The 26,592-nt window shown below is 40.9% G+C and overlaps 3 protein-coding genes across 10 annotated transcripts in view; 2 read left to right on the top strand and 1 right to left on the bottom strand.

Annotated features, from left to right (window-relative positions):
* Positions 1-4,100: 4,100 nt before the first annotated feature.
* Positions 4,101-15,748, bottom strand: LOC119489492 (transmembrane prolyl 4-hydroxylase-like). Its single transcript, XM_037772004.1, has 9 exons — positions 14,932-15,748; positions 13,973-14,054; positions 8,796-8,992; positions 8,541-8,631; positions 7,564-7,726; positions 7,281-7,466; positions 6,852-6,942; positions 6,530-6,653; positions 4,101-5,288 (listed from the first exon to the last, which is right to left on the bottom strand). Exons 1-9 carry the CDS (start codon positions 15,316-15,318, stop codon positions 5,074-5,076), a joined length of 1,536 nt encoding a protein of 511 aa, XP_037627932.1. The 5' UTR covers positions 15,319-15,748; the 3' UTR covers positions 4,101-5,073.
* Positions 11,044-13,910, top strand: LOC119489493 (secreted frizzled-related protein 5). The gene is made up of 4 exons (XM_037772005.1): positions 11,044-12,362; positions 12,776-12,951; positions 13,034-13,120; positions 13,255-13,910. The coding sequence occupies exons 1-4, from the start codon at positions 11,797-11,799 to the stop codon at positions 13,572-13,574; spliced, it is 1,149 nt and encodes a 382-aa protein (XP_037627933.1). The 5' UTR covers positions 11,044-11,796; the 3' UTR covers positions 13,575-13,910.
* A 4,036-nt stretch (positions 15,749-19,784) lies between the features above and the next one.
* The window catches only part of LOC119489491 (cyclin-dependent kinase 17-like), a 44,693-nt gene continuing 37,885 nt past the window's right edge, over positions 19,785-26,592 (top strand). For 2 of the 8 annotated variants that reach the window (XM_037771996.1, XM_037771998.1), the window contains exon 1: positions 19,786-20,227. The gene's annotated coding sequence lies outside the window, so the exon portion shown is untranslated. Of the gene's footprint in view, positions 20,228-26,592 lie in introns of all 8 variants that reach the window. The other 6 variants (XM_037771994.1, XM_037771997.1, XM_037771999.1 and 3 more) reach the window with 6 other exon arrangements.

Consider the following 26,592-nt stretch of genomic DNA (forward strand, 5'->3'; position numbering starts at 1 on the left):
CACTGCATACGTCCTTGACCTGAAATCACACACATATAACTGCAGATAAATGCCATAATAAAAAAAGAAGCAGAAGCGCTGTCAGGGGTGGTGATTCATGCTCTGCTTGGTACAGAGATGAAGAAGAAGTGGAGGGTTGCCAGATTGGGGTTCTGCAGGGAGCTCTGTAGGTGCAGTGGCGGATTAAAGGTGGTCAGGGGTCTCTAGGCTACTCTTTGTATGGGCCCCCCCACCCTTAAGCCGTGGACACACATGGAATGTCAGGAGGTCTCGCCTATTTTTGACTCGTGCCGCACGCGTCTCACAGCAGCAATAGACAGTGAAGGTGATCTATTGACTGTATATTGACATCATACCAGCAAGACTTTACTACAGTTTTGAGGTCTATCTGTAGAATATGTTACAGAGATGAAAAAAAGTAAAGACTTATTTTTAAATCAATACTTCCTGCTTTCATTTAAAAAATAAAAGCCCTCAAGCGTTTGCTAACACAAGGCTTTTATTCTGAAATATGAGCAGTCAGTGCTGTGGAACTTGCAGTGACTTGGAGAGCTCCATGAATGAATATAATACGGAGTTTTAATTGTGGATTATTACTATTATTTACAAATTACCACACGTTTCTTAACCTTTCTCTGTCTAAAATAAATAGAAATGATATTTATAATGAAATGAAATGGCCATTAAAAGGCAAACTCTATGTAGAAAGAAAGGGCTGATCGCAGCAGCAGAAACGCAGCAGACACGCAGCTGCAATGTTGCCGGTGTGAACGCCCGACACGTGTATTATGCAGCAGCCACGCCACGCAGTGTCCACGGCTTTATGGTACATGTCCACAGGGGGCATTTTTTTTTGTTTATTGCGAGGGATCCCCTCGCTTCCCTGCATTGGATGCTTGATGGGCTGCCACCATGGATGTATAAAGAGAACTGGATAAAGTGTTGGAGACGGCACCACGTTCATTCCTATGAAAGCTGCTCAGTGGCGCATGATGCCAAAATGGTTTCGACTTCCGACTGGAAAAGTATCCGGATTTTCCGCATCCATTGGGCCCCATGGAGCAAGCGCAGTAGAGTACGCTCGGTCACAGGGGTCTCAGCAGTCACAGTGCCGTCATGGCTTGCTATTAGTGCATTTTACAACTTTTAGGACCTAATGATTTAAATAAGGGCTATCCGAGTGTTCATACTGGGAAGTTGATTTACCTAAAAAAAAAATATCCGCTGTGTTACAGACATCTCTTTCCCAATGTAAGTCTATGGGAAAAAGTCTTGGACGTGATTGGCTGGAGCCGGGCGCACAGTGCGATGCGCACAGCATCAGCAGCAGCACCACCACGCTCCTCCGTCAAAAACGAGGAGAGTCACAAGGATGGCTTTATTATACTGCATACGTCCTTGACCTGAAATCACACACATATAACTGCAGATAAATGCCATAATAAAAAAGAAGGAGCGCTGTCGGGGGTGGCGTTTTGCTCTGCTTGGTACAGAGATGAAGAAGAAGTGGAGGGTTGCCAGATTGGGGGTGCTGCAGGGAGCCCTATAGATGATGTGGCAGATTAAAGGTGGTCAGGAGTCTCTAGGCTACTCTTTGTATGGGCCAGCTCCATCCTTATGGTACATGTCCACCGGGGGTGTTTTTTTTATTGCGATGGATCCCCTCAACTAGTCCATGCATTTACCTTCAGCCGACTTGACTACTTAACTGGTCTTCCTAAAAAAAAATCGATCAGACAGCTGCAGCTGATTCAGAACCTGCTGCTGCTAGAGTCCTCACTAAGACCAAGAAAGTGGATCATATCAGTCCAGTTCTGAGGTCTCTACACTGGCTCCCTGTCTCTCAGAGAATTGATTTCAAAATACTGCTGCTGATATTTCTGATCTTCTGCTATGTTATGAACCATCCAGACCTCTCAGGCCATCAGGATCAGGTCTGCTTAGTGTCCCCAGAGTCAGAACTAAACATGCAGAAGAAGCAGCGTTCAGTTTTTACGCACCGAATATTTGGAACAAGCTCCCAGAAACTTTACAGGACCAACTCCAACTCTGAGTTCTTTTAAAACAAAGCTTAAAACATTCCTGTTTGCTGCTGCTGCCTTTTATTAAACCAGATAATGATCTTGTATACTGCACTAGAGCTTTTACTCGTGTATTATATTCTATTTTAGCTTCTATCCTAGCTTTTATTTTTATCTTGTTTTTATTTAATAATCTTTAATGTTTTTATGTTTTTATAACTGTTTTAATTATGTTTTAATGTTCTTTTGCACTTTGTCGCAATGTTCTTCAATGTTTATGTAAAGCATTTTGAATTGCCCTGTTGCTGAAATGTCTTATACAAATAAAGCTGCCATGCCTTGCCCTCACTTCCCAGCATTGGATGCTTAATGGGCTGCCACACATGGATGTATTAAGAGAACTGGATACAGCATTGGAGGCGGTGCCACGTTCATTCCTATGAAAGCTGCTCATTGGACCCATGGAGCAGGCGCAGTAGAGTCCGCTCGGTCACATGGATCGGTCATGGGGTTCACAGCAGTCACAGTGCCGTCATGGCTCGCTAACTCCGGCTCATTCACATGAATGGAGGAAGGGAAATTACTCTGGATTCAGCTATTAGTGCATTTTACAACTTTTAGGACCTAATGATTTAGATAAGGGCTATTCAAGTGTTCATACTGGGAAGTTGATTCACCTCAAAAAAAGTTACAGATATCTCTTTCCCAATGTAAGTCTATGGGAAAAAGTCTTTCTGGGCCAAATCGCATCACGTGACAGACACAGAAGTTGTTGTACCGCCGTTTGGCCACTACGAAAATTGGGATAAACGACCAGCGCTCTTCCTCGGGGCTTGGCTTCCACGTAACACAAGGCACTCGGCACCTTATTGGACAAACGCAGTCCCTCATGGGCTGCTGCTGCTCCCAGCTTTCAAACTGGGACCAACATGGCGGCTCTTTAGAAACTTTCTTCACTTATATCACAAAAACAGTTCACTGAAATGTGTTTCTGAAAACATTTTATGCGAGAAATAAGCCATGCAGTTGCTGAATCCGTCTTTATTTACGATTGACAACGCATAGTTTAAAAGTTTCTCGGGAGTCTCCAGACGCGATGAGTTGCGTTGGATGCCCCTGATTTGCCTAGAGTAGCCTAGACCTCAACTTTATGCAAATGAGGAGCGGGCGACGTGACGGTCCGTCTCTCGAATCGCGCCGCCACGCTACCATAATGCATTGCACGGCTGCTTACATAGACAATGAATGAGAAGCGTGGAACGGACAGAGCCTGTGGACATACCATTACTCATCATGCTTCAACGTTCAGAAAACAAGTAATTTAGTGCCATGTGTAAAAGCATGCAATTTCTATTTCCCTATTATCACAACGAATCTTGGTTTCAGGTGATTATACACTCATGAAAACATAGTTATGAGTAGCACATTCCATTTCTGCTAATAGATCCCCTGAGCTGTTTCACACTGTTCCTTTAAAGAGTGTCCGTGTCCATACTGAATCTGCAGCTGCCATCAAAAAGCTCACATAATATTGGCAACAGGACACAAGAAAGGGTGAGTCACCAATATGTAATTTACACTTGTGCTTCCTGGTGGAGTGAACCCATAGGAACGGGTGCCAACAGGATGCTGGTGCAGCACTCGTCAAATACACCACAATGAACTGGCTCATATTTAACTCACTGCTGTATTTGACGTTGGACGACATCTAGTGGACATTGTCTATGTAGACACGAGTGATCACACTTACGACACCACCAGTAAATGATAAATGGACTTGCATTTATAAAGCGCTTTTCTAGTCTTCCAACCACTCAAAGCGCTTTACACTACATGTCAGCATTCACCCATTCACACACACATTCATACACTGATGGCAGAGGATGCCAAGGTGCCAACTTTGCCCATCAAGATCTGATCAAAATACTCATTCACCGATGGCTCAGCCTTAGGGAGCAATTTGGGGTTAAGTGTCTTGCTCATGGACACTTTGACACGTGACCGACCTTCCAGTTGGTGGACGACCTGCTCTACCCTCTCAGCCAAAAGCCAAAGTAGTAAAACAGTAAAACATAGTAGTAGTAGTAGTAAAACATTGCTTTATGTGTTTCACAACATAGAATAAATACAATAAAATACAGTGACAGATTCAGTGCAACATCAAGCTGTAATAAATATGCATTCCTTTAACTTAATATATAACGTAATAAATAACATTCAAATAAATACTCTCAGATAAATAAATATTTTTGAGTTGTGAGGATAAGAAAGTTGAAATATCAAAGACCTTAGTTTGAGTGACACCTGACCTGAAGGACTGGCCTCCCACGGCCAGCAAATCATTTTGTCCAGTCAAGAACAGTTCAGCATTTGCAGTAGATGTGGCGAACACTCATTAATAAATAACATTTCATGAGAAAAGCTCATCAACTCTGGAAACGGAAGACATAAATTATCACATAAAGATTTCCCTCAGGAACACATTCACAGATGTATATTTTGATATGGCTTATAACAAAAGGCTTTACTTCTATATCAATAAATAACAGTGACCTGCAACGGTGGGCAGCTGCCTGGTAAACCTGAATGGAAGGCAGGCTTATCTCTTAGACAAGACTGCAACTTTGTCAGCTCACATCACGGTATTCATAAACTGCATATCCAATATTCTGAATAAGTGACATTTTATTTAAAGGCATAATTTAATAGAGGATGGCAGTGAATTTTTTAAATGTTTAATTCATATGTATTTATTATTTAAATTAAATGATTTGGGAGGAAACCATGTATTCTGCCCGCCACAATCCTATATCAAAATCTATATTGAAGTTCACCAAACTTGGAATGTGGAAATCCAAGCAGTGGCTTGAAAGACATTATATAAAGACAGATTTACTGGCAGAGAAGATATCTGGGATGCTTTTTTGTGCAATTTTCATTTACAGCATCTGACATTATGAAGAGGTCTGCCAGGCCTCACTGGCTTCATAGACGCAAAACTGACTCAGTTTTAAAATGATGATCGCTTTGAGTTGTCAGTGAGAATGCCCGGCTATAGATCCTGGTGGAGGTCACTGTGTGAGAGAGGTTGATAATGCTCCTCTGTGCCCGACTTAGCTTGATGCCTTTGACTAACTAGTCTCTGGTAGCGGGCCTGCTGCTGGTGATCCGGGTCCACATTTACCCAGCAGTTAGCCATCCACTTCACCCCACGCCGGACAGGGCAGTCGCCGTGCAGGGAATACTCATCCAGCTCACCCATCCAACCTGGGGAAGGCAGGGTGAGAAGATGAACAGCATTTATAAAGGATTGAAACTTTCAGAGATAACACTGGATGATTTAAGGATACAAAATAAGAGTTCTAAACTAGAGTACTTCGATAAGACAGATTTTAATTGCTGAAATGGGCTATCTCTGGTCATAGGAGTCACCCAGTCTCATATAAAGCTGAATCCAATCAGATAATCCTTTCACTCCAAGAAGGTTATGATAGCCACAACAGACTGAATGATACGAGTGACAGAAATAAAGAACCAAGAGTGGAGAGAGAAAATGAAAATTGAGAGGACAGAAGATGTAGTAGACGTAGAAGAGTAGGGATGTCAATCGATTCAAATATTTAATTGTAATAATTGTCCATGATTAATTGCGATTAATCGCATATTTTTTATCTGTTCAAAATGTACCTTTAAAGGGAGATTTGTCAAGTATTTAATACTCTTATCAACATGGTAGTGGGCAAATATGCTTGCTTTATACAAATGTGTGTCTATATTTATTATTGGAAATCAATTAACAACACAAAACAATGACAAATATTGTCCAGAAACCCTCACAGGTACTGCATTTAGCATACAAAATATGCTGTAATGATAACAAGGCAAACTCAAGCCAAACAGGTACCAACTGATGTCAGTGTGTCAGTGTGCTGACTTGACTATGACTTGCCCCAAACTGCATGTGATTATCATGAAGTGGGCATGTCTGTGGGTACCCAGAGAACCCCTTTTCACCCCTTTGAAAATGGCCATGTCAGCTTTTCCTCGACAAAATTTAGCGCAACTTTGGAGCGTTATTTACCCTCCTCCAAGCTAGTATGACATGGTAGGTACCAATGGATTCCTTAGGTTTTCTAGGTTCATATGATGCCAGTATCTTCACTCTAGCTTTATAACTGAGCCTGCTACAGATCGTTTGTGTTAATGCGTTAAATAAATTAGTGGCGTTAAAACAAATTTGTGTTGATGCGTTAACTTTGACAGCCCTAAAAAAGAGTAATATTTTGTCCTCCCCACAGACTCTCAGTCCTTCATCTGCTTATCCTCTTCGATACTGGCAACTTTTGTTCCAAATTCTGAAACAGATCCTCCTTTCCCACGAGTCATTTTCTCACTGGGTTTACATAACTGATGTGGGTGACACATTTTTGTGATTAAAACAAAGAATAGAACTGATGATAAACGGTCACCTCTGTAAAGTGTGTGCATCTAAAGCCTTCTGTTCTTACCTCTACCATCGGAGAGATGGTTGTACCAGAGGAGAGCTGTCCCAGCAGTGGGTTTTATTCTCATGTTCCCTCTGCCACACGTCTCCTGGGTGTCTGTCAAATCGACTCCATCCTGTAACAGCGCCTAGGACACACAACGCTGTAAACAGCTTGTGTCTAATCATTTATTTTGGCAACACTATGCTCGCTTGTAGGTGTCAGATTCCTTGTCATGGCTCAGCACCGTCTGCGTGTTATCAGCAGCATTCAGGTCACGTACAGTTATCATCATTTCACAGTGGTAAAATGAGAGAGGCTTTGCATGTTGATGACTGTGACTCACCTGCTCTTCATAGGTACGGTTGTCTGCCACAGGAAACGTGGTCTCACCACCTTCCTCTACAGAGCTGAGGTAGAATAACATGGTAAGGTACCTGGGATAAGAAAGGAATTGACAAATACAGATAAACGAGAAAGAGACATAATTTTGTTTTATGCACCAGCAATTTGAATAGCTTTCTAAAAGCAATGACAATAGTTCAGTTATAAATTCCTATTTTCAAAGTAATCCTTTTGGTAAACAGGTGAGAAAACAAAGAGATTAGTGCCTAACAGTGTTCATGACAGAAATTACTATAAAAATGTAATGAAAACTTAAGCTCATTTAGAGATAGTTAAGGTTGTCTGTGTCCAGTCTTAGAAATGACATACAGTAACTACGTAACTAAGTAACTGAATATAAACTGAATTGGAAAAATACATATCGTTATACCTGCAGGAGACCTCTGTGAGAGCAGATGTGTTTCCCGCCAGTCGCGTGTGCAAACAGGTTGTCTCTGAATGAGAAGGGCTGCTGTCATGGTGGGCATTACTGAAGTCTCCGTGCTCATAGCGAATCACCTGCAGCGGCTCGCTCAGTTCAACCAACATGGAAGGCAGACGTGTCAGACTGATCAGTCTGAGCATGACAAAGCAAAAAAACAAGTATATAATAAATCATGAGTGTATGGGCTACTATTGTAAGAGCATGATAAAGTGTATGCATGTGTAGTTACCTGTTCCTGAGTGTCTGCAGTACATGGTGGGATCCTTGGCTTTGGTGAAGCCACGTATGTTTGTTTCTCTGTTTGAACTGACTCCGGAGCTTCCCGCTTCGCTCTTTTCCTGGGCGCTGGGACACATCATAGACACGCCTGAAGTCCTCCAAAGTCAGCATCCCTGCCAGGAACAACACCCACACAATCCGTTAGCAGACTATTATTATTCCTTCATGTAGCTGGGAGCCTGGAACAGGAGAGTGCAGTTAAAATATAACCTCATAACTACAGACATGAATGGAGCCCTGAGAAATGATTAAACCAGTCTTTTTCAGTTATGCAGTAACACGATTCTAGTTCAGTTTAATTTAATCTTGAGTTCTTGGACAATGTAATGAACAGTAGGCTCTTTTCCTCCCTTCCTTCCGTCTTTGTCCAACCGTACGCTGTTACTGTCAGCTGAATGAATGTCTGGCCCCCATCAGTTCCCCTGGGAGGCCGCGCCCCAGCCGCAACAATAGCTCTGGGGTGCCAGTGAAGTGATGGCCGGGGAGGGGGGTGGGTTAACGAAAGAGTAGTGGAAGCAGGAGTGGGGGGGGGGTGCAGGGGATCCGGGGGAAAATTAAGAAAAGGGGTTGGAGAATAATCATTTTTTAATGAGATAGGATGAAGCACATCCGGACTGGGATGTGTACAACGCCTGGCACAATGGCATCAGGTCAAAACGGTGTCACTCCTCTTCCGGCCTTGCCACTCACAAAGACTTGCACGCAATCGCAGCCACCCGTCAGCCACTTACTCTTACCAGTACAGTACAGTACACTTTGCTCATTTTTTTTTAGAACTTTGCCCCACAAATACATGTTTTTAAAAGTCATTCAAACCTGTAATGTGTCCAAAAACTGATGCTGTGCTCTATATGGAATCAGTCAGAACAGTCACAAATGTACTGACACACACTTGGGCAAACACACACAAGCCACAGCGGCACTAACCTGTTGGGCAGGCTTCCAGGCCAGCGAGTATGTGCCGTAAGTTGTCTGGGTTCAGCCAAGTTCCATCTCGAGAGCGCGAGTGACTCACAATCTGGAGGAGAGACAAGAATGTTTTCCTTATTTCAACAAAAAGTGTAACACATTCTGACAGTTCATCTAATTTGCCATTATTTAGAATTGATTTTTCTGGAAAATCTATTTCCCTCCCTTACAGCCTTTACGGCATATTGATACAAGGTATTTCTCTCTTGTCACCTCCTGCTTCTGCAGCAGCCCATCCTGGTTTAGGTCCAACAGACTGAAGACCTCCTCTGTGCTGATAGAAAGCAGTGGCTGGTTTGACTCCTCTTGTGCCTGGCTGGGTGCTGTCGTCCGGCTCTCCATCAGACCCTTGAGCTGCGCCAGCTGCACCACCACGCGGCACTCCTCCTCTGACAGGAAGCCAGGAATCTCTGACAGGGACAGGAAAAAGATAACAGTGGCGAACGTTAGGACGCATTGCAGCCTTGGACATGTGCGGTCAGATGCTGCCGATACTTTTCAAAGATCCTAATTTGAAATGGAGACACATTACTTCACATACTCACTCAAATCATGTAATGCACAAAATGAGTAAGTGGAGTCTATATTTTCCACAGGAGAGACAGTCAACTAATTTTAGCCGCAGAGTTTTGAAAGCACAAATTAACTGCCACGCTATGTAGCCAAATACACATTACGGAAATGAAAGAGCCATATTATCATAATACCAGCAGGCCCTCCGTCTACCCAAGATTACAGTGAGGATCAAGGATATACAATCTATCAAAGAGAGTGCCTTGGAGATTATGCAATGCTCATCAAATACATGCAAAGTGTGTGGCTGACATTCTTGGTTTGTTAACTGTGGTGCATAGTGATTCACACCTTCACACGTGATGATTAGGCCGCAGTGGAGCCGCTAATTGATCAAAAAAGCAAATAAACTGAAACCTTTTCTTTTCAATTCACACCAGTAACCTTGTTGCTGATGTCTTTGCCATCACTTAAAATTAATTAAAAAAATGTCTCAAGGGCTGAAAATTCACAACCTCTGCACACACGTGGAGCTTGATTGCACACCTGAGACGGTGAGTGACTGAGTTAAGTGGATTAGAAGATCTCTGTCGACAGTGCAGGCTTGATCTGTGAGACTAAATGGATTACTTTAGATTGCCTAACAAAACCTTTCAGTGTGAAGGGGCAATTTTGAGATAGTTTAATGATCAGTGTATGCTAATAGTAGTTTGATTAGGACGAGTGGGCCTTAAAAAGCAAGACAAATCCCATAAACTTCTTATCACATTGAAACGTGGACTCATAATAAGCCAGACTACGGGAACAAAGAGCTAAATATAAGGTCTTTATATCGCAATACAGTTAACTGTGGGAAACCACTTAACTTTAGAGCAACAGCTTGATGCTACTTAATTACACATTTCTTTCTTTCATGCATGTTTTAGTAGGTGTTGAAGCAGAGGAAGTCTTTAGTGAATGTATACATAGACTGTGTATATAATGAGTACATGCTATTCCCCTCTGTCATTCCCCAGTGTATTTGTGGTATAGCCTGTCCCACGAGCACATTTAATGAGTGTCAACACCGGACTTCTCCCAGAGGAGGGTGGAAACACTAGTGCTGGCTTCTGGGAGTCAGTAATTGCTGATATTAATTAGTACAAAGCAGTGAAAGAATCAGATTTGGTGTACTCTCTCTCATTTTTCGCCGACTATACTTATTAGTAACGTTGTTCTAAGCCACTCCGCATCGATAGTCTCTTGTCTCCATTTTCTGTCATTATGAGATGTGTCCCTAAACATTTTCTCAACATTTCAGGTCCATCTGGGTTTCAATTTTTTCTAGGAAATTTGTTACACCAGCAAAACAAATCCTATTTTATGTATTCTATTTGATACCTTTATTGAATTTATCCACAATCCAGTCATGTCTGTCAGTCATTTCCCCTCTTAATAAAAGGCTTCCGGTAGGTTGGCTGCCCGTACAGTAGAGACCTTGTTTGTCAGTCGTGTATTTTACACTGTATCCACTTGGTTAATCCCTATTGTCCAGTCAAGCCTCATTAATCTGGATAACTGATATGAATGAAGGGGGACTGAGCCTTCCTCTTCTCCCCTCCCACTACTGTCTCTTTCTCCCCCGGAAAGGAAGTGACCTGCTTGTCTGAACAGGAATCAGGTCATGGCTACACAGCAGGACGACACCAATTTTGTTTGTGTCCTACGCGCACAAGCAGTGCGCACTAGAGCTGCAACTACTGATTATTTTCAGTATTGGTTAATCTGCTGATTATTTACTCGATTAATCATCTTGTCAATAAACCATCAGACAATAGGGAAAAAAATACCCATCACAATGTCCCAGAGGCCAAGGCATTGTCATCAATGCCTGGTTGTTATGACCAACACTAAAAAACTAAATTTTGTATAATGTAGGACAAGAAAAGACAGCAAATCCTCCCATTGGAGAAGATGCAACCAGTGAATTTTTTGGCACTTTTCCATCAAAAAATATCTTAAAATGATGAATCAATTATCAAAATAGTTGTTGGTTAATATTCTGTCGATCAACTAATCGTTGCAGAAGTGCCTGCACACAGGTCTCACATGTTTTGTCACTTAGTGAGAGTTTCTGCATGTTGATTATCTTCTCTTGAGGGTTATAGCTCTGCATTGACTTCACCCTGTGGACATCTTAATTGTCTCTTGCTATCGTGGGCATCTTCTGTCTCTCAATAGTACGAATTCATAAAAACATCCAATCTTTCTCTCTTAGCAGGAGAGGTGGATAAAGTGCAAAAGCAAAGAGGTCAGGGTGGGACAGGGTAGTTTGGTGTGGGCCGGAAGAAAATGCGGGATGGAAGGGGTGGAGGAGTTCCACTACATGAGGGCCAGTCTCTTCCTCAATTCAAGCTGTGGGGATGGAAATGGCAGACAGCCAAAAGTATCTAAATGCCAAAATCATCCACCTTACTAACCTTTCGCTCTGTCAAACACACTTAAATCTGCTCATAAATGCAAGTGGATCCACATCTCTAATAACACACTAATGTGTGCCCCACCCCTTTTCCCTACTGTTCTCTACACCTCCCCTTACTATGCAAATCACCGCCCACTATAAATACACCTATTCTGTCACCCTCTCGTGCATTGTCACACAAAGGGTCTTCATTCACTCACACTTCAGGATTCCTCCTCTTTCCCCAACTTCTATCCCAGGATGACTGCAGTGCTCTGTCCTCATTTTATCGGAAAGCCCTCCCATTCAGTCTCCCTTCTATTTCTCCTTCTGCTTGCTGGGCTGAGCAGCACAACAGCGCTTGGTCCTGGTAGAGTAAAGGTAGGGCTGGAGGAACGAGCAAGGGGTGAGGGCAGGGTTAGATCTGGAGTAAAAGACAAGGGCGGGGACAGGGCGAGTATTGAGGGCAACACTGAAACTGGATTTGGAGATACTCGTGTTTCTAGACCAGGAGCTGCAGCAGGAGAGGATGGTGAGGGGTGGGGGGGCCCAGGTACTGCTACTGGCTTTAGATTCACGCTTTCTATTGGTGAAGGTGGACTGTGGGAACCGCGCAGTTCCTCTCGCTGTATCCCTATCCCGTCGGGCATGGCCTTGTGCCAAAACATCGGATATGACACGATGAGGATGCCCAACCTACTGGGCCACGAGTCTCCAGCTGAGGCTGTGCAGCAGAGTGCCAGCTGGCTGCCACTACTTGCCAGAGAGTGCCACCCTGACGCCCGCATCTTCCTCTGCTCTCTCTTTGCACCCATCTGCCTTGACAGGTACGTTTTTTTCGAACATATATTGTCAACCTTTTTTAAGTTTGACTAGGAACTGTGATGTTCACAGGACAGTGCTCACAAGTTTTTGTTCAGCAATGTTTGCTATTGTTGAAAAAAAATGTTTAAGAATAATGACAAAGTTACATAGGAGCAGGATCATTAAGGGTTAACACCCTTTCGAAAGCTATGCAAATTGGTGATAGTATCTGAGGAAAGGCTCACACAGGAAACAATCAAAGGACTATAATCTCCTTTTTGACACGTTAGCACGTCTCAGTTAAGAAAAAGAAAAACAAGCAACCAAATGTGATTTAATCCAGTCTTGTTTGTTCCCCACCACTACACTATTGATTCAAATCCTTTCATCTATTCAATGCTGACAATGCCCCCCGTCTCCATCTCTTCTTTATCAGGTTCATATCGCCCTGCAGGAGTTTGTGCGAATCTGTACGGGACAGCTGTGCACCAATCATGAGTTGTTATGGCTACCCCTGGCCAGAGATTCTGCGCTGTGACCAGTATCCTGCAGACCATCTCATGTGTATCTCCTCTATCACCAACAGCACTGTTCACACAGGGGGACGTAGAGGTAAGAAACTGGCTACATAGACACATATCCTTGAGTTGACTTCATTCAACTAGCAATTCAATTAGTGGTTTGACCATTTCAGTGCCTCAGGCAAGCTGTCGGGATTGTGAGCTGGAGGACGCCTCCTCTTCAAAAGATACCCTGGAGACCTTTTGTAAAAGTGATTTTGGTGAGAATCAATATTCTTTCATCTCTTCTCTCCTAAGTTTTCCATTAATTCTGGACAATTAATACACACAAATAGCACACTGCTCCCTCTGAAGTTGATGATCATGGTTTGTGGTATATCTGCTTTCTTCCCAGTTGTGAAACTGCGTCTAACACGCCTCAAGTACAGCCCAGTAAGCCTGTCTCAGTTCTCGCTGGCTGCCAAACTGGACGTTCTGAAGCACGGACCCCTGTTGGGTGGGCAGATCCGCTCCCGCATACAGCTGTGGCTGGAGAGGGATGCCACCTGCGTGAGGAACATGACACGGCACAACCCACGAGGCGGGACCTTCCTAGTGACAGGCACAGTGCAGGGGGAGCGGCTGGTGGTCAATAAGGCTTATGCCTGGCAAAGACGAGACAAGAATCTGATGGCAGCTGCGCGCAAATGGAAACATCACAGATGCAGGAGCTAGGAAAATGTGCCAGGTTTAGGAAAGTCAAAAGAACTGAGATGTGCAGTATGCATATAGAGAAAGAGCAGACATTGCATTTAGAGCTCAACTAAAAAACCTACAACTGTAAAGTATGCTCGGTCTTATCTTTTCAAACCATTTCCAACCTTCTCTGGTTATGGAAGAGATATGCAGCAATCAGCTGGTCACAAAGGAGCTCATAAAGTACCAACACTGTGTCTGATAAAAAGATGTTTTTTTATAGAAAATGTACATATCTGTGAATTTTAGGTAAATATCGCTGGTCTATATTTGTATGGCTTTGAGAAATATTAAATGTTGTGTTCTAAATCCTGATGTAATGCCATTTATTTATGAAGAGCAGATCATACCCAAAAAGACGACACACGTGCACTTACCAAATAGCAGAGGTTTCATGCTGATCGTCCTCATCTCATGTGTTCTGTCTGGCACCAGGAACACCTGCTGAACATGACCAACCTGCAGATGGACAAGAAGCATTATCAACATTGACTTAGTATTGTATAAGATTACTTAAAGGGACTGTTTGTAACTTTTTACACGTATAAATCTACCGGGTCGGGATCCCATGCTTGCTCGCATATGCGATCTCGCGTGTGGCCGGAGTCTCTGCTCCGCTGCCTTCCTGCCTTCACTCACACATCGCGCGCGTTCTCCCTCTCTCGCTCCACCTCTAGACGTGCATGCGCGCTCACTACACACTGCAGTAGAGTTAGTTTAGCTCTGAGAATATCTAGTGAATGTACAGTGGATGTTTGTGCAGAAATAAATGCTGCAGCTCCTCCAGACCAACAGAGGTTTTCCATGTCTTGTGAAGTGACGGGGCTCTGCAGCGAGAAACGTTATCGTCTCTGACCGGGTGCCGGTGTCTCCCTGCGGGCGCAGTTGGGAGACGATAACGTTTCTCTTCCTGCTTCAGCCCCGGCACCGACCCGCTTTTCCTGCTTCAGCCCCGGAGGCTGAAGCAGGAAAAGCCAACACTAGGATCAGCAGTGATTCATGGAGAGACCTTCATCTGGTCAGCTAACATTACTGCAAAGCAGCTGAAATATAGAGTGATATTGTGGTTTTTGGTGACGTGTGTCGTCTCACTGTTTTGAGTGATGCTCGTTCATGTCTATTTAGAGTGAGCAAGCGTGAGCCCGACGCTGACTTTCATTGACTTAACGGCCACAGGTGTCGCTGTTAACAAGCATTTCTGATTCTTACAAACAGTCCCTTTAAAGAGTACTTTGATGTCAGTAACCATACTTCAAGGTAACAAGGGGGATGTTGTGTTGCACTGTAGGATTTCCCCTCAGTGAGTGGCATATTTCATGAATGCCAGTGTTCTTACCCGTATCCCCTCAATGCGAGGAAGACTCAAACTCTGACTATAGTCCTCCACGTGGATCTCTCTTGCAGCTGGGTCCGGATGGGGTAAAGGGGGTCCGCCTTCACTGACTGATCCTGATGCTGATGTGGTCCCGTCCACATTGACAAGATCCCCGGGGCCGTTGTTGTAGTGCACATACAGCAGCAGACCGATCACATTCAGGATGTACACATGGAAGAAGACCATGACCACCACGAAATAAGCCCGAGAGCAGACATTACTCCTCTGGATGTGCAGTCGAGTGGAGCGAAAAGGGGCTTTCTTGTTGAGGGACGAAGGTGGTTCATCGGTCTCCTCGTCGTATTCTTCCTGCTCCATTAAATCCTCCTGGAAGTCTTCCATTTCCATCGAGCGCAATGGAAACCTGGAGATATCTACTTACAGGGTAATGTTACTGCTGCTACTGTTTTGATGTCATTAGCTTGCTGGCTACGGGATAAAAACAACACTGTAAAACCCTCCTGGTTGTTTCGATAAACGTCCTCGTCTCTGCAGCTTTTACACAAAGAAACAGGGCAGCTCTGAGGGAATAATAAGCAGGTGTGGCGAGAGTCGTTTTCTGTTATGAATAAATGTGTCATCATTAATAAAAGTCCCTTAATCCCTGTGTTAGCAGGTTAGCTAGCTTAATACTGGCTGATGCGCTGCCCCCTGACAACCAACCTGCCTAACAACGAGACGGGGCAAACTTCCGGTTCCGGTTTCCATAGTAGCGGCCTCTAACGGTCAGAGAGCAACATTATGGTGTGGACTGGACCACTGCAGTAGAGCAGGGGTCAGCAACCTTTACTATCAAAAGACACATTTTAGGCAACAAAAAAAAATTAAATCTGTCTGGAGCCGCAAAACATTTGAGCATTGTGATGAAGGTAACACAGCTTATAGTCTAAGTATATAGTATATAAGTCTAATGCAGTGAGGGCCAAAGTGCAAATGTACTATGGAGTATTAGGGCCATATTGAGGGAAAAAAATCTGAGATTTACAGAATAAAGTCATAACTTTAGGAGAAAAAAAGTCGTAATATTATGAGAATAAAGTCATAACTTTACAAGAAAAAAATAAAATAGCACTTAAAATTACTACTTTACAATATTATGACTTTGTTCTCATAATTCTACGACTTTTTTTTCTTGTAAACCTATGACTTTGTTCTCATAATATTATGACTTCATTCTCAAAATATATTTTTTTTCCTCAATGTGGCCCTAATACTCCGTCGTACCGTCGTACCATAGACCTGAAAACAATGATAAATAAAAATTAAAATGTAAACAAAAAACAGTTATTCATTTCCATTTTTATAAATCCACAAGGAGCCACTGGAGAGGAGCTAAAGAACCACATGTGGCCCCGGAGCCGCAGTTTTCTGACCCCTGCAGTAGACCCACTGACTGCTTTTAACATGCATGGAAGAGGTGGAATAAATAGCCTACTCTATATTGTTTTTTACGTAAGTAAATTTTACGTAAGAAAAGTACAAATACAACAATACTCCCTTAATGTTACAAGGAAAAGTTCTACTTTAGCATCTTTGGTATTATCTGGTAGCTAGCTAACTTAGTAAACTAATATTAGCTGTCAAAATGTGTACTAAAAAGTGCAATTTTTGCCTCTGAAATGTGCTAGTGTAACATAGCATACAATGAAAATACTTTAAATAAGTACAAGTACCACAAAATTGTACCTACGTGCAGCATTTTGATAAATATATTTCCCACCACTGCACAGGACAGGAAGTGACCATAGCAGCTAACAAGGATTTTAGAAATACTGAATCCCACCAGTGCCCTCCCAAACACATTTTCGACTAGTCGCCAAAACATTTTGTGATTTATTTTTTCATTCATACATCATTGTATTGTTTAATTATTCAGTTACATGTTCTGTTACGCATATTTATTAGCCCACACTCTCCCTGCACTTATTAATAATCGGGTATCACAGCTGTTACTCTGCACTATATTCAGTTTTAACTGTTTTCTTCATCTCCTTGTATTTTTATATCTGGTATATTTTTTTGTACTTTGTACTTTGCACTACTAACTTTTTTTATTGCCTTTTTACTAACATGTTTTGCAATATGGAACTGTGATGCTGGAAACTTGAATTTCCCTCGGGATCAATAAAGGTACTATCTATCTATCTATCTATCTATCTATCTATCTATCTATCTATCTATCTATCTATCTATCTATCTATGTTACACTGAAATAATTCTGGGGGGAACTAAAAGAGTGCTCCGACAAATTTAGTATTGTATTTTAAAGTTATGGCCTATTACACAGTTGGGGGAACTACAAGAGTCAGATTTTAAACATTAGACCACCCCTGCCTCCCTTAATGTCCTATTTCCAACCATTCAAGCATCCCCAGTTTGTAACACAAGCCTTCAGTAAAAGATTTTAAGCCTTTTAACCCAAAATGAGATAACCCTAATGACATCATCAGAGTAGTTCACCACACAAAATATATAGAAAAAAGGCTATATTAAATTGTTTTACAGGCTTCCTACTTCACAAGTAAAATCAATGGAGTGCCCATTTAATATATTAATTATATTCTAATTTAAATGTGGTCTAGGGATGCACCGATTTGACCTTTTCAGTCTCGATACCGAATGCGATACCTGGGCTTTGGGTATCGTCCGATACCGGGTATCAGCGATCCGATAACAGTGTTTAATTAATCAGCTGTATGCCTCAATGTGTGGAAGTGACTGGGATCATTCTTTTATGCTTAAGGCCACATCAGGCTTGACTTAAACATTGCTTTCCTAACTTTGTAAAACAAAATGTAACCAGTTAATACATACATATAACATAACATAAATTACAGATTACAATTCAGATGTAAACCATTTTAATGCAGCAACAAATTGGTCAAAAGTTAAACAGGAATTAAAATTCCAGTATATAATGTATATAGTATACAATCATAGAATTGTATGAATTGAATTTAATAGATCGGCCCGATTGTCACCGATATTCGATCCAGCTATTAGAGTCAATAATCGGCTCGATATCCGATCCGCTAGCGGTGCAAACCCTAATGTGGTCTAAAAACTATCAAACTTTAAAAGATATTGTACAAATATCAGAATCAGCTTTCAAAACCCACCATGTGTAATGTTTGTGTAACTAAGAGAAAACTCTCTCTAGTTGTTAGTCCAATAAACCAGCCCAGAGATACCATGTAAGTAGGCTATTCTCAATAAAATTGACCATGTTATGCCTACAAGCTTCCAAAATATGCATTTGTTGACCTATTTCAGATAGTATTATCTTCTTCTTCTACTACTTTTGTGTTTATTGGCGGTTGGCAAACCATCTTAGAGGTTCATTACCGCCACCATCTGGACTGGAGTGTGAAACAGGAGATCGTGCAGAAACAAAAAATAAATAAATAATAATAATAAAAATAAAAATAATAATAATAATAATAATAATGAGGAAACTCTAGATTCGTTTAACTAAATCATTTCTCTTAAAACTGAATCATTTCACAGTATATGTTATCTGCTGTATTCCCCAATAGACCTGACAATGAAAAGTCCTGATGTTTTGCCTTCCTTAAGATAGTATTACTGAACAGGGTTTACCTTTTATTGAGTTGTATTTTTATAGCAATATATACAGGGGACTAGTTGTCCCTATAGGATTTGCTCCAGTGAATGAATTTGCTCCTGTGAATGAAAACATGCTGCTGTTGTTTAAATGAACCACACGGTGGCAATGAAGACCAGACAAGCATGGCCTACTCCTCTTCACCAACTGCGTTTGCTGTGTCATCTGTGATTTCTGACGTAGGCTAATAATTGTTGTGGATCCAGGTATTTCCCAGAGAGAGAAAAAAAAAGTTCTAATTTAGTGTTATTCACTTTTATCTTATTCAAAGAACATTTAAAGCATGTTATGTGATAAATCTTGGCATCTGTTATTCACAGTAGTTATCCAGGTATATTGTGATCTGTTGGCCCAATTTAAGTAAACTGTGGTACCAAAAAGGCGTGATGATGAGTAGATTAAACATAGAACATTTGTGGCAACAAAGTGACAATCAATATTATTGTTTAGATTCAAGCAACAATGTGTTAAAATATTAGTAGATATAATGTATTTTATTTAATGAATCCAAATCATTTTTATCCAAATAATTAGTAAATATAAATCAATTTCCCCAAAATAATTTGTAAATATGAATCAATTTTACCTTGATATTCAATAAATCTAAATCAATTTCACCCAGTTATTCAGTAAATCTAAATCAATTTCACCCAGATAATTAATAAATATAAATTAATTTCACCAAGATATTATGTAAATATAGATCAGTTTTCCTTAGGAAATTAATTCGTATTTACTAATTATTTTTGTTTAAATGTAATTAATTTATTCAGTACTTTTTAATCAAATTTATAGTAGTAAAATCGATTCAATTATATTACGTGTCACTTTGTTGCCTTAATTTTTTTAAGTAACCTTTGGTCACATTTTTTAGGGTGTAGTAAGCCATTTTTTATCTATAGGACCTCAGGAAATTTTATTTCAAAAGGGGGCAAGAACTTGGCAATTATCCATAAATATATTTTCACTCATGTTGATGCCAACTTAGCAGTGAGGATCATACTGTTGAATTTCCATAATTTTTCGGTGCATGTATTATTCACAAGGAATTTCTCTGAGGTGCATATATGTAGATGGGAATGGGGTTTGGATAATGAAGGCTAATTTCCCCAGTGACACTACCCCCCAAATGAATCTGTCTGACCCCCCTTTTGTTTTTTACAAAGAGAGGGTTGGGGGGTGGAGGTTAGAGAGTCTGCATATTCAAAGTCTCACACACACACACATAGGAACTCACAGTCACACACACCCCTTGCGGTGTTTTCCGGGATCACGCCACTGGAGCTTCCACTGTGGATCCACACAGCAGCAGCAGCAGCAGCAGCAGCGATATGGCTGCTCATCACCGGACGGGACGGTGCTGTTTATAAGCAAAAGTAAACGACAAAATAACGCGTTAATACGGGGTCAAAAGATGCATTTACTCAGGCGACGGGGGCACTGCGAAACACGGTGAAAAAAAACAGGGATAAGATTTTACCTGACTGGCTAATAAGGCAAATCTGGTGTGTTTTTTACAGCAAAGTAGTAGTTGGAGGAACTTGTCGCAGTGGATTCATCCCAGCGTGCTGCTGCCTGGATTAACACACACACAAGTGGAACAATAGTCTCCTGCAGCAGGAACACTAGCAGGTCAGTGGATTTCTTTTTTTTTGTGTGTTTATGTCCCAGTCTGTCTTCACTCCACGTTTCATGATCATGTAACTAACAATGTTGGAATAACAAACAACCACGACTGTCTGTCTGTCCTATCACCTGACATTGCAGGTGGAGTTCTTCAAAACAAAGCTGTTTTTGGTGATACAATGTGCGTAAATGTGGAATTAATGTGGATACTTTAGGTAGTTTATAGCCTACTCTGTAAAAAAATCCGAATCGCAATGGGGAGAATTAAAGTGACACCATGGATAGGGCAGATAAAAGTGTTAAATAGGCGACAATTTAACTCCGTAGAGGAATTTATTTAACATTTAAACACTGGTTTTAAATCCTAACTCGTGTAAATCCACAATCACACCACCATGATACTCTCAGATGTGATTCCAGTGTTATTCCCAGGGAGTTTCTGAGCCGGCCCGGGTTGTTTCTGTGTAACTTTTCTTTGCCCTGCCTCGACTCTCCTCCTCCCGGATACTTGCGTCAGGAAAACACGAGGAGAGAGGATCTGACCGAAAACGCAAAGGGCCTGGAGGGGTAGAGGAATCTCTGCCAGGAGAGAAAGGCCCGACACGAACTGCGTTTTTTTGTTGTTGTCCCGTGATATATTATGCCGTGCTTTTGCTGCCAACGCTGATGTGCGCTCCAGCTCGCAGCCATGAATGTCTCGTTTACATGGGATATTGTCGCTCCTAACGTGACAGTCCAGTTCTGCGGTCATGCACGCAGTGTTGTTGTCGATATACCTCGTGGATGCTCGCAAAGATGGCAAGATGTGTTATCAACACCAATATATAGGTTGATCAGTTATTGCCCCATAACAAAAACATGTATCTGAACACTTAATTTCTCAGCAGCAGCGTGTTGGGACTAAATTATTCATGTCCATCTCAGTGTGGGATGTCCAGATTGAAAATCATGCGCATCAGTCAAAGCCTTTGCCTTGCAATGCACCCTGATTAAAAAAAAACTCAATAATAATCCCAGACACAATAATGTTGTCTCATTACCATAATGACTTTACAGTTTTGGTAAAGGGCCTCGTTGAATAGACTATTCAGCATGCTTTAAAAACAACATTTTAATTTTATTATTATTATTTATTATTTTATTTAAAAGGGACCATGTACAGTTTAAAACATAAATGTCAACATTTGATGCACAAGATGTACCAGATTATATAATTAAGATAATTCACATCTGTAAGTCCCTTGGCAGGTCAAAACAAAGAAACATACTACAGTCATACAAGAAAGAACATACAAAACGCACAATACACAGCTACACAGAATAGCACATCACAAAGTATCACTTTCCTGCATGGTCTTATTTTTGCACAGTGTAATGTCCAGTAGTAATAATACAAATGTACAGTATTTATAACGTATAATGATTTTAAATAATGAAGTTTTGGCTGGCCAATTGTTTAGTGTTATCATGTAGGCGACCAACTTTCAGTGGAATCATATCCTGATCCGCCAATGCCTTTGCCTTTGCCATGCACCCCGATTGAAAAAAAACCTCAATAATAATCCCAGACACAATAATGTTGTTAGCCTACTGTTTATCTTTTACCACATAATTGTCTCATTACCATAATGACACTACAGTTTTGGTAAAGGGCCTCGTTGAATAGACTATTCAGCCTGCTTTAAAAACAACATTTTAATTTAATTATTATTTATTATTTTATTTAAAAGGGACCATGTACAGTTTAAAACATAAATGTCAACATTTGATGCACAAGATGTACCAGATTATATAATTAAGATAATTCACATCTGTAGTCCCTTGGCAGGTCAAAACAAAGAAACATACTACAGTCATACAAGAAAGAACATACAAAACGCACAATACACAGCTACACAGAATAGCACATCACAAAGTATCACTTTCCTGCATGGTCTTATTTTTGCACAGTGTAATGTCCAGTAGTAATAATACAAATGTACAGTATTTATAACGTATAATGACTTTAAATAATGAAGTTTTGGCTGGCCAATTGTTTAGTGTTATCATGTAGGCGACCAACTTTCAGTGGAATCATATCCTGATCCGCCAATGCCTTTGCCTTTGCCATGCACCCCGATTGAAAAAAAACCTCAATAATAATCCCAGACACAATAATGTTGTTAGCCTACTGTTTATCTTTTACCACATAATTGTCTCATTACCATAATGACACTACAGTTTTGGTAAAGGGCCTCGTTGAATAGACTATTCAGCCTGCTTTAAAAACAACATTTTAATTTAATTATTATTTATTATTTTATTTAAAAGGGACCATGTACAGTTTAAAACATAAATGTCAACATTTGATTCACAAGATGTACCAGATTATATAATTAAGATAATTCACATCTGTAAGTCCCTTGGCAGGTCAAAACAAAGAAACATACTACAGTCATACAAGAAAGAACATACAAAACGCACAATACACAGCTACACAGAATAGCACATCACAAAGTATCACTTTCCTGCATGGTCTTATTTTTGCACAGTGTAATGTCCAGTAGTAATAATACAAATGTACAGTATTTATAACGTATAATGACTTTAAATAATGAAGTTTTGGCTGGCCAATTGTTTAGTGTTATCATGTAGGCGACCAACTTTCAGTGGAATCATATCCTGATCCGCCAATGCCTTTGCCTTTGCCATGCACCCCGATTGAAAAAAAACCTCAATAATAATCCCAGACACAATAATGTTGTTAGCCTACTGTTTATCTTTTACCACATAATTGTCTCATTACCATAATGACACTACAGTTTTGGTAAGGGCCTCGTTGTATAGCCTATTCAGCAGGCTTTAAAAACAACATTTTAACAGAATTTCATCACTTTCCTGCATGGTCTTCTTTTTGCACAGTGTAATAATGTCCTGGAACCAATTATTGTGCAGTTTGCATAGGATGCACCTATACAGTATATATCTGTGTGTTCTGGTTTGAATGTCACCCTGTTGTACACTATTCTCTGGTCAAATAATGACGTTTTTAATCAGGAAAGGAAAGGGCCTCACTGATATTAAACTTCTCTTTTACAGCAGTGTTGTGGCCAGTAGTAATAATAATAAAAATGTAAAGTATTAATCATGTATAATGACTTTAAATAATTAAGTTTTGGCTGGCAAATTATTCAGTGTTATCATGTAGGCTTTACCAACTTTCAGTGGCATCATATCCTGATCCTTGCAAATTAATTATTCAAAGCTCATTGTATATGTATGCATTTACATGTGTGAAAAAAGTTTTCAGAAATCAGAATCATACTTTATTGATCCCCACGGGAAATTAGGTTATGTTACAGTTGTGTTCCATTTTAGAATAAAATATATACAAACACAGAAAAAGAAATAAGTATGTAAAAATGTGTGCAGTGTGCTCCACAGTTTTTCTATTTTTCTTTCTATTTGTCTGATGTAATAAGTAACAATGCATCACAGGTCATTAGAGTGAAAAGCAGTTTGATGATTTTATATTGCATACATTTGCTATATTAATACCGGAAAAATATTCCTTTTTGTGATATTGATTTCAGCCACATTATCCAGCCCTAAGTAACGTAACCTTTGAGCCAGACCTCCCAACAACCATATCAGGCAGACCCTCCATTCTCCTTCCTCCTCTTGTGGCTGAAAATGGCATTTCAGTTCTTTTGCCTTGTCTTTTTGCAGTCTTGTGCTCCTGCTTATTCATTCATCTTCTTCCCATAATTCCTTTTCCTCATCTTAACTTGGGAGATTTAGGTCAAGTGACAGAAGAGATGCTGAGGAGGAGCCATTGGGCTTATAATGAGAATGGACAACTTGTTGGGTTATCTGTGTGGATGTGTGTAGGATTCAGTAGTTGGGCAGATTTGTGCATTACTCATGCGTCCTCGGGCGTCCGAGCCAAGCAGTGTTCCGAGTGCCACTGAGTGCCCATCCCACTCTGCCACATTGTATGTGAGTGCATGCATGCGTATGATTCATGTGCCACTGAATCGCAGAAGAATGCTTGTTTGTTTGTGATGTAAAAGGACAAAAAGAGAGGTACCGGAGGAAAGACAATATCTGGCTGAAACAATCAGATCTTGGTCTCAATCTTGGTCAAGCTGTTGACATTTTCCCTTCTGTTCTGATAAAAGTCTGTGTGTGTTTGTACATGTGTGTGTGTGTGTGTGTCAAACTTGCAGCTAGCAAGTGTTTGTGTGTACACTGCAGGTCCTCGGGTCCATTCACTTTTTTGGCCTTCTTAAGAGGCATATTTGGCAGAGGAATCCCAGAGCAAGACTGGCAAGGATTACACGCTGCAGCACTGTGTGGCATCCCAAGCACCGGAGGGCTAGAAGTTTTTATAGCTTGTGAGTGTGTACATGGGTGGAGGATAGATAGAGTGAATTGTGAATTCTCAGCTTTTTCGCCTCTCTCTCGTCTCTTTTCTTCTTCTCCTCACCTCAGAGATAGAAACTGCGGTTCCAGTCTGGGCCTGTAACCTAGCAACCCAAATGGTGTGTGTCTTGAATAACTCAGACACTGTGTTCCTCCTCTGTCCTCCTCAGGGGTGTGTCAGTTCACCTCACCTCCATGCTACCACATCCATGCAACCACCCACTAATTTATGTGGAAACATGTGCACAGGCTGTTAACAGACACACACACAAATAACTCACTATAAAAGTTATTGAAGGTTTTATTTCTTTACTCCTTTTGTATCACTTATAACCGTCACTCTTTTGTGTTGGTTTTATTGCACATCCCATGCTCTACTGCCTTCAAACAAAACTAAAAACAGCAGAAGTGCTTGTAGTGTCTTTGAAGGAGTGAGAGCGGCCTCCGTCATCTGGAGTTCGTCCCACCGTTTAGTGGGAGTTATGCATCAGAGTTGTTCGTGGTTTGCCGGGTGTCTGGTGAGTGTGGCCTGCACATGCTGCAGCCTGGAGCCACATGTCCCGTCCCACTCACTGTAGTAACTCTGCCAAGCTCTTCACACTGCCACGTCCATCCTACACCAGACAAGACTCAACATCCAACGCACATTCATAACACGTTTTTCTTCCTGGAACTTTTTCTTTACAAGTCGACCAACACAGATACTTACACAGTCGGAAATGTCTAACATTATCCTAAAGTGTGAAAGTCTTTTAAGCGCCTTTCCTACTGGACAAAAACCCACTAACATGGTCTGTCTAGAGGATAACCCACAAGTTGCTAAAACGTGTGAAAACTCTCGCGTGACTCACTGCCTGACGATCAATGCCTAACCTTAACCATCTCGTGAGAGTTTCGCAACTTATGGGTTACCTTCTAGACACGACCCACTAACATCTGGCTTTTGTCTTTAGTGCGAAAGGTTACAATCGGCCTTCATTCCCGGTAGTGTTGTCACAATATTGGAATCTCTAACTTCGATACAATACCTTGAAAAATAGCAATATTCGATACCATGGGGAAAAATTGACGCAACTTTAAGGGCATCAAATTTTTTATTTTTTTATTAAAAGATAAATCTGTCGCTGTTGGAGAGAAGAGAGAGCAGTAAGCGTAGCTGATACTCGTGTGTCGATAAGCTTTTGAAGTGAATATATCATGAATAAAATCATCCGGGATTTGGACAATTATTATAATTTATAAACGTACAAAACATACAATTAGTATGCTCTCCTCAAAGCCACCAGATTACAGTCAGACAACAGTAATTGTACCTCGCTGATCATTAAAGCACACTTCATTCAAACTTGACAGAAACAAAATAAAACTCATCAAAACCATCTTCATCAGTTTTTCCACTGTTCCTACAATCACCAACTCTGGTTTGGTTGACATAATAATTCACAGAGTTAGATGTGAAAAGAAACAGCCGTTATATGTACTCCTCAAAGTTTCTGGACTCCATTGACAAAAAGAGTCATTTTACTTCGCTGATCATTGTAAAAACACACTTCATTCAAACTCGCCAGAAACAAAATAAAATTCATCAAAAGCGTCTTAATCACCAACTCTGGTTTGAGAGTTGAAGAGAGACTGAATAAGTAACAGATATAAGAACAGAAGTAACCATCGTTACATTTCCACTGTTTACTAACTCTGTTTTCTGGCGTGGTCGTGATGTTGAATGTGACACACCAGAAAAAAAACAGTAAGACATACTAGTCTACTGGCAATGGAAAAGGACTCTATTGCCTATTTGAGTTGGTTTTCCCGTGTTTAAACAACTCATATATATATATACTCACTAATTTAGCTGCAAAAAGGGTATTACTGAATGGAGCCCAGCCCTTAGTTATTTTACACAAAGATAATATTGCAGCGTTGCAGCAAAGAATTAAACATACAGACATTTTAATGTAGCATCAAAA

Source organism: Sebastes umbrosus, chromosome 6 (genome assembly GCF_015220745.1).
Source record: "Sebastes umbrosus isolate fSebUmb1 chromosome 6, fSebUmb1.pri, whole genome shotgun sequence".
NCBI classification, from domain to species: Eukaryota; Metazoa; Chordata; class Actinopteri; order Perciformes; family Sebastidae; genus Sebastes; species Sebastes umbrosus.